At 34.8% G+C, this 13728-nt stretch overlaps 1 protein-coding gene across 1 annotated transcript; it reads left to right on the top strand.

Moving 5' to 3' along the window:
* Positions 1-5899: 5899 nt before the first annotated feature.
* Positions 5900-13540, top strand: LOC102706993 (negative regulator of systemic acquired resistance SNI1). The gene is made up of 15 exons (XM_006664881.3): positions 5900-6058; positions 6169-6235; positions 6865-6958; positions 7553-7615; positions 7740-7829; positions 8936-9004; positions 9402-9483; positions 9590-9639; positions 9781-9984; positions 10059-10129; positions 10200-10269; positions 11316-11381; positions 12131-12283; positions 12744-12868; positions 13093-13540. The coding sequence occupies exons 1-15, from the start codon at positions 5932-5934 to the stop codon at positions 13175-13177; spliced, it is 1416 nt and encodes a 471-aa protein (XP_006664944.2). The 5' UTR covers positions 5900-5931; the 3' UTR covers positions 13178-13540.
* The last annotated feature ends 188 nt before the right edge of the window (positions 13541-13728 follow it).

Genomic DNA, 13728 nt, shown 5'->3' with positions numbered 1-13728 from the left:
GAGATCAAGAAAGACTAGAGGTATAATAATGCATCCACCACTAGAAGAAAAGATAATTGCGATGGAGAAAGAGAAGTTTGAGTTCAATCAGAGGCGAACCTATATTCACCCTCCTAGGGTCCTCGGACCTCGGGTAAATTATCCAATTCTTACTAAATTATATCATATTAATTAGTGTACAAGTACATAATTAGTATGTATTGGACCTCTGGTAATTTATGTTCTGAGTTCACCACTGAGTTCAATAGAATGATAGAATAAGAGAGGATTTTGAGGACAGATGTTTCTAGCAATGGACGCTCTGCAAGAGTACTGCAAGATCCTGAAGGATTGTATTCTCATTTGACGTATGAATACCTTTGGCAAATAGTGCAAGAAAATCATTTTACACTTTCATTATAGTTTATATTTCGTGTCTCTGTTGGCTATGCCATTATATTGTTGTAGTTCTAATTTATGTGTTAGTAAGTATGCTACCCAAGTAATATTATGTCTCTTTGAATTCGCTTAATTAACATTATGGTCCAATGATGTTTTTTGCTACTGAAATGTTGCTGGAATTGTGCTATTTTTGTTGGAATGGTGATGGAATGCTACAATTTGTGCGGGAATAATGTTGTTTTTTTCTGGGATGCTGATTTGGTAAATGTTGTTGGATTTGTTGTTGCTGTTTTTAGATCATTTCATGTATGTGGTTGATTGCTCAGCTGATCAGTTCATCGGATATATGTTACATTCCGAAAGTTTACTTGTTAGTTTACATGAAAAAAAATTAAGATAATTCAGTGACCATTGCAAACTCAACACACATAAATTAGTTGTTAAGATTCTTTTATAAGAAAAGGAGATGATAAGTGCCAACTTTTTTAAATAAAAGAGTACAATGTAGAAATACAACTGGCATAAATCCAAAATGGCTCTAGCCTGTATTACTTTGGTTTACTTTGATTCAACTTTTGTGACAGTGAATTGGTATTTCACACAGAGATGCATTGTAAGCTCAGCAAAAATATAACAATCTTAAAAATGATGAAAAATAAAACAATATTATTTAAATTTTTATGGTTATTACTAGTTGAATCTCACGATAATCATCCAAAATAAACATAATTTAGTTTGAAACAATTTAATTATATGAATCTCGGACACAAAGTGAGGCGTAATATTGGTCTTCATGACATTGCCACAATTGTTCCATGAGGTTTTCTTGAAGTGGTTGAGTTGTCTTGTTTTTGATCTATACTTGCGAACAAATTCATTAAAATAGGTTATATGTCCGTGGAAACCTCTTGCTTGTTCTCTCGTCTCATCATAATCTAAATCAAAATCATTATCTTGCTCGTTCTTAGCAAACATCTTATTCATGATTATACAAGCTTTCTTTATTTGACCTAGAGTGCATCCCGAAACGAGCTAGTTCATGAACAACAGCAAAACGAGACTATAAAACCTCAAATGCTTATTCAACATCTTTCCTAATGGCTTCATGTGCTTTTGTGAAGTATTTTCTTTTTACTCCTTTGCAACATATGAATGGTCTTCACAATTGTTGCCTGTGAAGGATAACTACCGTATGCAAATTAATACTCCGTATCATAGCTATGTTTGTTGATACTATAATTAACTTTAGGAGCCTCAACTACAGCTAGCTCTGCATGTGATCTTTGAAAGAACATTAATATCATCATGAGATATGGGTAAAGTAAAGAAAACATGCCAAATCCATCGGTCGTATGACCGAACAACTTTTAGAACTATAGTAAACTCTCGTGACATGCAGCCGAGCAACTCTTCTGGTTTTAGTGCATATAATCTAGAGACCCTAATATTTCGAGGAATCCTCTTGGCTTCCCCGACCACAAGCAATCTAGCTATGTCATTCTCATCTGGTGATCTTAAATATTTTTCTGCAAAAACTTCATCCATAGCTATAATTATGCCATTTTAGACCATTTGTATTAGTAGATCCTTCAATATGAACATACTCATCAACCGCATGTGTTGCAACTTCATAACTCAACATTCAAAAATACTGATGTAATCTTCTTCATATGTGGCAATCCAAGTATACTAACTAGATTTCTTTTTTGCACATGATACCTATCATTTGCTTCCATTGCATTCATGATGCTTAACAAAAGATGAGGTCCCATTCTAAATCTACACACATATTGATGGTAATAAATCATGTGGACCGCTATTTAAACTACATACATTAAAAACATACTAGCAATATACCTGTGCTAACGCTATAATCCAATATAATAATGTAAATAAAATATTATAATTTTATAATGCAAACACATGTAAACCAAACATTCGAATTTGTTTGTCTATCAAACATTTGTTAATTTAATTATTTAAACAAAATCTAACAAAACAACAACAAACCACCAGCTAAGGTGACTATTATAACTTTGTATAATTAATTATAGGTCAGACCACATTGTAATATGTTAAGAGTTTTCAAGTTTGAATAGTAATTGCAGAACTTCTAAATCCATGTTTATATACTAATTTCAGAAACACTACAATAACAAATTGATACACTAATTTCAAAAACACTGCAATAGCATTGCAGAACTTCTAAGTCCATGTTAATATCAAGTTCACATATTGTGAGGATAATTTTAATTAAATAATTCATTCACATTATTTGATATTAATATAAAATTTAAACTATATAAAGCTAAATGTAATGAAGACCACATTATACAAACATGGGTTGCATCACATACAACTTTTCATCTTCCTATAATAAATAAAATTTTGTTGACGTTTTATATATCAAAAGAACAAAACAAATGTGCAACTCTCAAGTCTAATTTTATTATGAGTTTAAAAACTATTTTTTGTGTCTTCTTATATTACATGAAAAAAATATTTAAATCAAATATTAAGTGATCATATAATTCATATAAAATATTTATCTCCGAGTTCTTTGTAATTTTAAAAAATATATGACACGTTTTAATAAAGTGAAATTACCAATGATTAGTTATGTTTCCAATTCGTTATTATCAGAGGTGCACATATCTTTTCATGATTTTAAAAATATTCTACAGTGATGCATCATTTGACAGATCAAGAAATTTACTTATTTCACATAAAAACATGGTGCTAACAAATTATTTCTAGAATACAGATACTCATTCATATTTTATCAGAGATTTATATATGATATTATTGTTAGTGATGTGACTATTTGGGTGTTTAATAATAGTGTTCTAGAGCCTTGATTGATTTTATATTTAGCACAACTATGGTATGACGTTGATCACAGACTTCGTTGTCTTGGTATTATTGTCGGGGTTGCAACAGTGTGATTAAAAATGGTGATTAAACTTTGATTCTAAAGATATACATTGCATGTTTGCAGATATTTATGATTAAAAAATTCATATATTTATCTTTATATAAAGTCTAATATATATATAAAGTATTTCTAATTCGAATGATATTTTCTAGCATATGGAAACTGATAACTTCAAATTTAGAAAATCATCTTATATAAATGATTGAAGAATGATGAATGAAGTATGTAGGAGAAGTAAAAGTAATCCGTGCACTATGGGGAAAATGAATAAATAATTATTACAAACCTACACCTAGGTTGTTCGGAGAAATAATAATTGTATAGTCTACGATGTCCATCTAACCTGTCCTGGTCAACTATTTGGTACCCAAACACCAAATCGCCGTGCTTTGGTTCGAGGTCTTTCATGCACTGACCATGTATTATCTATAAATTCATTATCATCATCTAACAAAGACTCATCATCTAATAACATTTGGATGAGCTTGCTTGGATGGTTCATTTGTTTCTCTTCTAGTATTTTTTGATGGGAGCCAAAGACAGTGGAAACATAAGAAGGATCGAACTGCAAAATTTATTATCAGACCAAGTTAATGATTTTACCTAGTATGCTGCTACTGTTAGCAGGGGAGAGGATGATCGTGCGTGCATACAAGGAATGAGTAAAAGGTAAACCGATCAACTGTCAACCGGTCCCACCCTTATCGTGGCAAATATAATCCTTTTGGGATATGTTTTTTAGGCCTCCAATGAAACAGAGGGTGATCAGTAGGCCTAATCTAGGCTATAGGGGCATGCTTTCTCTCAAATTAATTTGGTTACTAGAAACCAAGGGTATAAATGTGTTTATCAGTTGATCTCTCCATCGTCACACAGAGTGTGTTTGGTACGCTGCATAGGTCTCATTATCTCACACAGACTCCATGCATACAAGGTATATATGTTTACTTGCCTGGGTAGTCATATGAGCATGTCCGAAGTGATGCAAAATATCATCCAACACATGTCCCCGCTAGAAACGAGTTCTAGCTTCGTTTCCCTCTAGCCTGGTTGGTGGCAGTAGAAAAAGGCTAATGTGGGTGCGTCCTATTGGTTTTAAAGTGCTAGACTAAGCCAAATACACTAAACTAAACAACTTCTTCTTATAGCTGAGCTGAACTAGTACACCACACCAAACATATGAAAAATGTATATCCAACCCAGGATTAGCTTAGCCTGGCTTAGTGATACGACCCAGGCTGTGACGGATCCAAACATGCTACTTCCTCCGTTCGTATATAAGACTTTCTAGTATTGTCTAGATTTATATGGATGATAATGAATCTAAACACATATATATTATATACATTCATCAATGGATAAATTTAGGTAAAGTTAGAAAATCTTACGATACGAATCGGAGGTAGTAACAAAAAAACGATACGTAGAAAAGAGATTGGATTAAATAGAAAAGTTGTCGTTATATGGCTTAGAGTCGACTCGTAATATTTATTTAATGATATTATTTTACATTGGGTGGATGAAAAGAAAAGGAATGTAATAAAAAACTATTTTATCGTATTGTTTAAGATATCATCCTCATGCCGCTTTCGTTTTGGTTTGTTTTGTTTTTGGTTAAGTTATCCGACGTGGAAAACATAGTAAAAGATTAGTACATGATTAATTAATTATAAAAATTAAAGAAATGATTAATATGGTATTTAAAAGCAACTTTCCTATATTTTTTTAAAAAACATACTATTTAGCAGTTCGAGAAGTGTATAGAGAATCTAGATAACTAGTTGGGACAGCCGAACACAGCCTCACTATACATGCTCCTATAAAATATATTCTCGTTGCCGATTTAGAGTACAGAAAGTTAAACATAGACTCTACCTTTAAACATGCCCTAAGGCCTAAGTAGCTTGATTTGATTGGCAAGACTGCATAATCTTGGTATGATTATAATCTTTTAGGTTTGTATCTTTTCACAAACACTTCCTTAGTAGTAATCAGTGTGGAGCATAACTAACTTTTTTTTTCAGGTATGGCAAACCAAACAAGCGATCTAATTTACACGAATAAAACTTTTATATACATGTTTCCAGTGATTTAAAAACCAGGCTGAAAAAATAAACTAGAATGAAAAACCTTAAAACCTACTCTAAATTTAAATTTAAAAATTCAAATTTATTTTATAAGTATTAGGATCTGTTTAGTTCTAAAAATTTTTTCTAAAAACATCACATCGAATCTTTGAACATCTAAATAATGCATTAAATATAGATGAATATCAAAATTAATCACACAGTTATAGAGAAAATCATGAGACAAATCTTTTAAGCCTACATATTAATTAGACTCAAAAGATTCGTCCCGCGATTTATAGACGGAATCTAAAATTTATTTTATAATTAGACTATGTTTAATATTTTAAATGTGTGACCATAGACATAGATGTGACTGCTCTCAAAAATTTTTTTTTTATCTAAACGGTGCCTTACCAGTATAAACGAAAAGAACGGACGAAAATCCAGCGGGGCATGAACATCTTCTTCCCGCCTCGCCACACTGCTAAACCCCCTGGGCCCTGGAAAGTGGAAAAGCCGTTCAAAACCCTCAAAAAATAGAAAAAAATGGCGACCCTCCGCGCGCCGCCGCCACCCGCCGGCGCCGCCGCGGCGGATGGCGGCATCGAGGAGAACGCGATGGCCATCCTCGACACCGCCGGCATCAAGGACGCCCGCGACCTCCACGACGACCGTACCCCTGCCTCCCCTCCCTCTTCCTTTCCCTGTTTCCAATGTCTTAACGTTCCTCCCTCTCTCGAAACCAACCTGGTGATATGAATGTTCTGCCGCGCTCCTCCGCAGGTGCCGCCTTCCTGGAGACCGTGCGCTCCGCGTGCCTTGCCGCCGACAACCCCTCGCCCCCCTCGTGGTACGGACCTGAACCTTCGTGTCAGTGGTTTACCCCTTTTCTGTTTTAACCTATGGCCTTCAGGTGAAAATTTTCTGGAACATGCTGGTAGTAGTCTTGCGTTTATACGGATTCATCTTGTGTGTAAAGCTTGTTTTGACCATGCTGATACTCGTGATTCCTTATCCACATATCTAGCAAATGTTTCAGCGTACGGTTCGGGGCTATCTATCACACCCCTTAGATGTTTTTTTTTTTGGGTTTTTGCTTATCTGTTGTATAAATTAAGGCCACCATTTTCTGCACTTCTTTAAGTAAAATGGAGTTTGCAGATAAACACATTTGTTTTACTGGAAAGGCCAAAAGTTAATGTATACACCATTTTCTGCACTTATAGTTAAAATGGACTTTTCAGTTACATGCTTTTGTTTTACAGGATGTATTTGTTACAGTTTCTTGCAAACATTCCCTGCGATTGGAACAAATAATGTTTTCTTCTTCTGCAGTTACTCAAACTAACTAGATTTTTTTTTCTACCGAGTGTTTTGCGAAATATTTTCTGAGAATCATCTTGGTAATTATTTGATCAATTCACAAATCCATATCATGATATGAAATCCTTTTCATGCAAATCTCGTCCTTTTTGCAAGGAGAATGTATAATGCTGTTTTCCAGATTCTTCAAAACAGCAGCTCGCTGGAGCTTATCATTGCAAGTTTCCACCTCTTAGTGGAGTTGGGGGAGGTGAAATGTCTCTAATCCCATTCTCAATATTTCTGGCATTTTTATGCAAGTAGTGATGACTCTTGTCCCTTTGGTTGTCTATATCATTTTCTAATTACTACCTCTCTTCTTTTTTTTTGTTTGCCACTATTGATTTTACTAATTAAGTTTTACCCACTAATATATTTTAACTTGTTTGATCAAGATGAATGAGTCTTATCATTAGATTTGTTAACCAACTTACTAGTTACAGCTATTTTGTACTTCTAAATGCTTACAATCCATTGTTACAAAAATAGTGGTTAAAATTTGTGCTGCAGTCACATGCATATGAGAATTGATGGAGTACTTTTGAGTTCTGACAATGTGGACATAGAGGCATATGATAGAGACTAACTATTTAATTTCTTCTCGAAAGGGGAAACCATTTAATATCGCAATACCTTTTGAAGCTTCAATAATTTAGTTATTGTCAACCCACTACTCAGGCATTTTCCTTGATTCTTAGGGGAGCTCTGCTTAAATTATTTTATACTATGACAAATTATCAGCAGAAACAATTGTTTTTATAGCCATTTCATATCAATTAATGAGTCTTTGATTTTTATCTTGCAGAAATACCCTAGAGCGTATTGGACAGATTCTGTTTCTGGCAAAGCCTTCGTTGTAGTTAAAGAGGTAAGGATGGTACAGTTTCAGTAGTCATTTTTCTTTTGAAGTGCATAGTATCATGTGTTTGTGCTTGCATTGAATTTTTAGATCTTACATGCATTAGCATTAAGTATTTTCTTCCTCTCTGCAGTTGTGGTCACCATTTCACCTTTGCAGTGATGTTGCTTCTGGTGAGTTTGGGGGAAACACCAGGCATTTAGACCACCTCTTTGATTCTTCGGTAAGTTGATGTTATATTCCATTTTACGTTCTAACTTATATCTGCAAAAATTCCTGCCAGATTGCTGGTGCTGTGCTGGCTGATTGTAGGCCCGCCTAGTGTGCTGATTGCATCTGGCAGCAGTGGCGAATCCAGGATGAAATTTTAGATGGGGCTTATACTAAATTACTACTATATATCTACCCTAGATATATAGTGAATATATATATCTTGGGTAGATATATATGGTACCAAGCCGTTTTGCTTCTCATCAGTTTGTAGGTTATTCCTTTCACTTCTTAGAAAAAAAAATCCTTAGCACGCATATTACTTGTCCTCTATGCGATAGATCAAGAAAAATATTTTTCTATAATCTAGGAAAATTTAAACCAAAGGAGATAATGGTTTAGAACTATTAGATGTCAGTAGCTTAAAAAATCAAATAGACAGACACTGCATCAGCATGCATCACTTTTGCCCATTAGTCACTACTGCATCTAATTGCTTCCAGGATGCATGATTAATTTCTGCAGAAACAGAGTTGGGGCTTGAGCCCCTACAAATCCAACAATAGATTCGCCTCTGTCTGGCAGAATACCATGTTGAATAGGACTCCTCGATAACCAGCTCATCAACTTCATTAGGGTGGTAACGGCTGCTTGTGTAGAGGGGACAAGACTTACAGGAGTACAGGACAATGACAATATCTTTTGGTAGGCAAGATAAAACACGAGTCGTAAACCTTCTCATCATACCTTCACACCCCCTTGGTCGAAGAGCAAAGCCTACTCAGGAGTCAGGAAGCCAACAAACTTTCTTTTGTACAGTTGTACCCTCCCCTTGCTGTGCCACTAGCCATCATGTGGTTGTGCTGTTTGGTTCTAAGTCATCTAATCCTAAGTCATAACCACTGTCTCCCTGGCCACTACTGCTTGATTTCCCTAATGGATGTTTTTCTCATTATTATGGCACATGGTAGCCTCCATTAAGTACGGACGAGGAATTACAGTTGCCTTTGGAGCTTATTTTTGTTATAAGTTACTATATTGACCCTAAAGATCAACATATTTGGCTTTCTGATTTTTCTGCATTGTAGATATATCTAATTATGTTTTTCCCTTTTGAAGAGATTCTCATCATTGATCGAGGATATGGTTGAAACAGCTAATGACACAGATGCTAATAATGGAATTGAGGTAATTGATAATAGGTCTTGGTTCTTTGAATGGTGGAATTTTTCAATTGAAAATTCTGGAGAATGTAATTATGTAACTCAGTATAAATATTTGGTCGTAACTTGCATTGAGTATGAAGAAGATGACTACAGAATGGGACTATATAATTAGAAGTAAGGCTTAAATTGAAGTCCTATTCCTGAATAAGGTGACCTAGAGTGTATATATATATGTGTGTGTGTGTGTGTGTATATATATTCTAGTTTTCATTGTTATGCTAATGAAAGTTAACACGTGTATTGAGGTATTAATATCTGGAACTAGAAAGGATTTCATTCAGAAAAATATTAATTTCCATTATTTTTGTTGTCTGCTGTTGTTTTAGGCCTGAAGTTGACCTTGCTTTGTTTTGTAATAGCATATAAAGAATATGGTGCTACTACAATATCTCGTCAGCACACTTGAGGCTGATTTTATACCTCGTCGTGATGCATATAAAGGTAAATTATACACACGAGTCATGAACTTAGCTGGTTTTTCTATTTGTTTTTTATATATGTTTTATAAATGAAGATGTTCTTACCTTTTATTCTGGTTTTGTTACAGAATCATTAGACTGGGTAATTTTCAGGGAATCTCTTCTACAGATGCTTCTGGTATGATCTACATCCAGAATCAACAAAGAATATCTTAGATCTATTGGCTAATTCTGCTTGCTGCTTCCCCTTCTCAATTTTCTTATGGTGCTTTCTAAGTTCTGATATTGCTGGAATTCCTTCTGATATCCATTATATCAGGTGTCACGGAAGCTGGCATTCAAATCTTTCGTAAAGAACTGCATATCTCTCCTGCTCAGCCAATATTATCAAGAAGTTGAAGATGGTGTATCTTCTAAAGAATGTTCTGCTAAATCAGCATCTGATCTAGATTCTTCCATAGCTGTGATATCCTCTGAATTCAAAAGAAAAGCTTTGGCATCAGTTCAGAAACTTTTCATTATGGTGAGTCTATAGCATTTAGTTGTACACATAGCTTGCATGAAGTACACATGCTAATGATTCCAAGTTATTTATAGGTTATGAACCTTGATTTGATTAGAAAAGAAGCAGACACAATGGGTCTGACTACAAGAGCTGATGGGTGCAGGTTATGCTTCTGACTTCAACTTGATTAGCCAAGTTTGCCTTTAATAATGACATTCCATTTCTGTCTGTAGGAATCCTATCTTGGATGTTATTTTAGATGAGCTAACTTACAATATAAGCTACTTGTCACCATTTCTTCTGGTAACTGCAAATCTTTCTATCTATTTGTCCCTTCCTTTTTTTCCCATAAATATCAATAATTTTTGCTATATACTTGTCAGCTTGCATCAGTAACTGAATTGGTCATGCATCAATAGATTGATGCAAACCTATTCAGAGTTGTTCTTCCGTGCTACCTGTACATCTTTACTTCAGTATATGTGACACTACTAAACTTGAGGATTTGCCACTACATTGTCTCACAGACAGTTAGACTAGGACCCACTTCATGTTGCAAAACCTCAACCGTCAATCTTTGCGGTAGAAGTCTAACCAAGTTCTTTTGTCCTGTTAATTTCATCAATCAATACTAAGGCAGCTGTGCTGTTGTAATTCCTTCCAGAACTCCTTAATTCTTTGTGTGATGCACTTGTTATAGAACCATCAAAAAAGCTCGTGCTCACCAAGCTATTTAAGATAGATCTGAATTCAACTTGATACCTGAGATATTTGTAGGTCCTGAGAACTAGCATATATGAAATAGGAATTGCATAAAGAGAAAGTGCCAAGAGAGAAGCAAGTGTTGAACACTTGGAACAGAATGGGCTGAAAATATGTCTTGTTGGAGTAAATGTAAAAAAAAAAAAAAGTTCCACTTGGGTACCAGTTTAATGTCATTTCTAGCCTTTCTCAAAATGTGCATTTCCTAACTCATTCCTGTAAAGGCATATGGTCTGAGCTCTATTTTCTTTGGCAACTAAAACAACTTGATTGGCCACTCCCTTTTTATTTCTAGTACCATAAGTAGTTGGTGATCTTGCATTTTTTAATAACAGTTCAGACACATGAGCAACTATTGTGTTTATTAATAACCATGCAGACAAATGTCTGGTGCATAAAACTTCTACCTGTAACTCAATAGTGTGTTGAGTGCCACAGGAGCTGGGAAACTAAAAGTAAAATGGCATCAAATTTTTTGACTTCATTTTTGTTTGCATTCATCATTTTCTCAGTACTCCAGTTGTATTTTTCTTCTTTTCAGCTGGATCTCTTTTAGTATATTAATGATTTATTATAAATTATATCAGACCTTCATGGAATGGAAGTGGAAATTGGAGATTATACTACAGTACTTTTCAAAATATTGTGGCAAGGTATGACAAACTTTTGTTTTCTGTATTTACCTGGCATACAAGCATTCAAAAGATTATGTGCAAGTTGCCCCTTATGAGACATCTTTTGGAGTTTTAATGTGCAACTTATTTTTTTTCCTTGCTTTCTCGACTCGAGCAATCTTGGTGCCAAAACTGTTGCTTTCCAGCCGACCAGTTTGATTTGTCTCTTAGATAATTTCTTGGACATATTATGTTCTACTGCCATCATGTCGAGACTGGGATAATCTGAATTTGTTTCTTATATTCATAATAGAGGACATGAAAGTCCACCTGTAGTTTCAGACTGGGTTTTAAAAGCAGAAAAAACATCTTCTATGTTTTCTCAACAAGTTCAATCTAACAGATTAAACTGCCTTGAACTTGGTCAAAATGGAACAATTTGGTTCTTGGGCTTATGCTGATATTTTCAAACTTGCTCATATCAGCCGTCACCTCTGAACTAACTGCTCTGATTAATGTGAATTTTACATGTTAGAATGTTAATGATTGTCCTAGACATATCTATATAAGTTAGTTCCTGTAATGCAACTTAAGATTTTTTTTATATATAAAATTATTTGTTGTAAGCACCTTTAATTTATAGGCAAAATTATTTGTGTGCATAGAGGTACAGCTTCATTTACTTTGGAGTAGCGAGAGCTATTTGAATTTTTAATATTATCATGCTGCAATATGTAAATTTCTTGATCACTGTCATGTATAACTATTGCGTTCATTTTTCTTTGTAGCCTGCAGTTCGTACCCGGAGGTCAGATAATTCACAACATGATTTGACTTTGGAAAATGTACTGAGTTTATTTTCAACAGCTGCAACTGCAAAGGGTATTGTTAAAAAGATGAGTTCAGAAGTTGTCCAGCTTCTCTTAGCAAATGCATATCAGGTTAGGCACTTCAAAGTTTGCTAATGTTGCTTTGGCAGGTTATGGACTATCACAATGATGCATAAATTTATCTTTGGTTCTATGGCAGCATAACAATTTTAAGGTCCGGATTTTGGTATTTGTGTATTCTCCCAGTCATGATGACAGCAAGCCTCCAATCCATATTTTTACTCCACTTTATTTTACCTCAGGAACAATATGATATGAAATGATACTTAGATTCTAACAGCTCTTTATAAACGCATTTATCTCTCTTCTAATTATTCTAATTATGATTCGACATTGAAAATTGTACACTTGTCAATCAATTCATCATAACTGTTTATTGTTTACATGCTGCTGAAAAAACCTTGCTGTATGCACTGTCTATAGCATTTTTCTCTTTTTAAGTCAAGACCATATTATCTGAGTGTTTACAATTTACCACTTCACCAGTAATTTAATCGTTGCATATTTTCAGGTTTGCCTGTCTGTTGAAGGTGATTGTAGCAAAGACAGTGATACAAGAAAGAGGATTGGAGCAACTCTCCTTCAGATATCTGACAGTTTTGTGTCTGCTTTTCAGAATCTCAGAAAAATCAACCCGTGAGTATTTTATTTTACATATCACAGCGGCAAACCAGGTTTCTAAAGCTGTAAGTAGACTGGTTGTTGCTTAGCAACCAGTGTTACCAGCTGATCATTACCAATAATCAGCGAAGAAACTGTTTCTGTCTTACATGGCTAGCGCCGCCAACCAGTGAATCATCATGGAGCTACCAAAAAAATTTAGATGGGAGTTTCTTATTGCATTTTTATTGGCTTTGCAGGAATATCGAGATCTTGCCGTTTGAGAAAGAAGCTCTCTTTACTGCTGCTACAATGATTAGAATACTAAAGAATGGGCAAAGATAGGGGAGTAGACTTGGAAGTGCACATTTCGTCTGATGATCTGCTCTGACAACTTCTGTTAGTCTTCAAGATAGTACCATCGTCTTTTGACATCTGCCATCAAATCTATCGTGTGTTTTTGTCATGTTACCTCTGTTCATATTAGTTTAGAGGATGTAACATACATGATGGGTTTTTCTAAATGACTAAATGAGGCTAGTGTGGCTATCAATTGCCTGGAATTTCCTGATTGGTTCACTGCCTCAGTCTTGCCAAGCTGTGGCGTGCTACAGTTTTTCAATTCCTAGGCCCACGTGTTATATACTCCACTTTTAGGCAAATCTTTGGTTATGTTTGGCAAGGACGTTTGGCAATATTGGGAGTGAACCAAACATGCCCATCCCAATATATGGTTCTTTCCAGGAATCAATGGTTCACGTCATAGTAGCCAAACCCAAAAAAAAATGCATATATAGGCATTTCAACGTGGTGGTAGTGCCTAACTCTCTAAGGTTGTCTATGCCATCCAGTAAGTCATTAACGTTTCACATTATGAATATTGGTAATCTATAGGT

Source organism: Oryza brachyantha, chromosome 2 (genome assembly GCF_000231095.2).
Source record: "Oryza brachyantha chromosome 2, ObraRS2, whole genome shotgun sequence".
NCBI lineage: Eukaryota > Viridiplantae > Streptophyta > Magnoliopsida > Poales > Poaceae > Oryza > Oryza brachyantha.
This window is presented reverse-complemented; position numbering and strand designations above follow the sequence as displayed.

Excerpts from the sequence above, each read along its gene's own strand:
- LOC102706993 (XM_006664881.3), top strand. The coding sequence starts at position 5,932 with ATGGCGACCCTCCGCGCGCCGCCGCCACCCGCCGGCGCCGCCGCGGCG. Across the intron at positions 7,616-7,739 it reads CCTTCGTTGTAGTTAAAGAG|TTGTGGTCACCATTTCACCT; the intron begins GTAAGGATGGTA and ends TCCTCTCTGCAG. Across the intron at positions 9,640-9,780 it reads CTCTTCTACAGATGCTTCTG|GTGTCACGGAAGCTGGCATT; the intron begins GTATGATCTACA and ends CCATTATATCAG.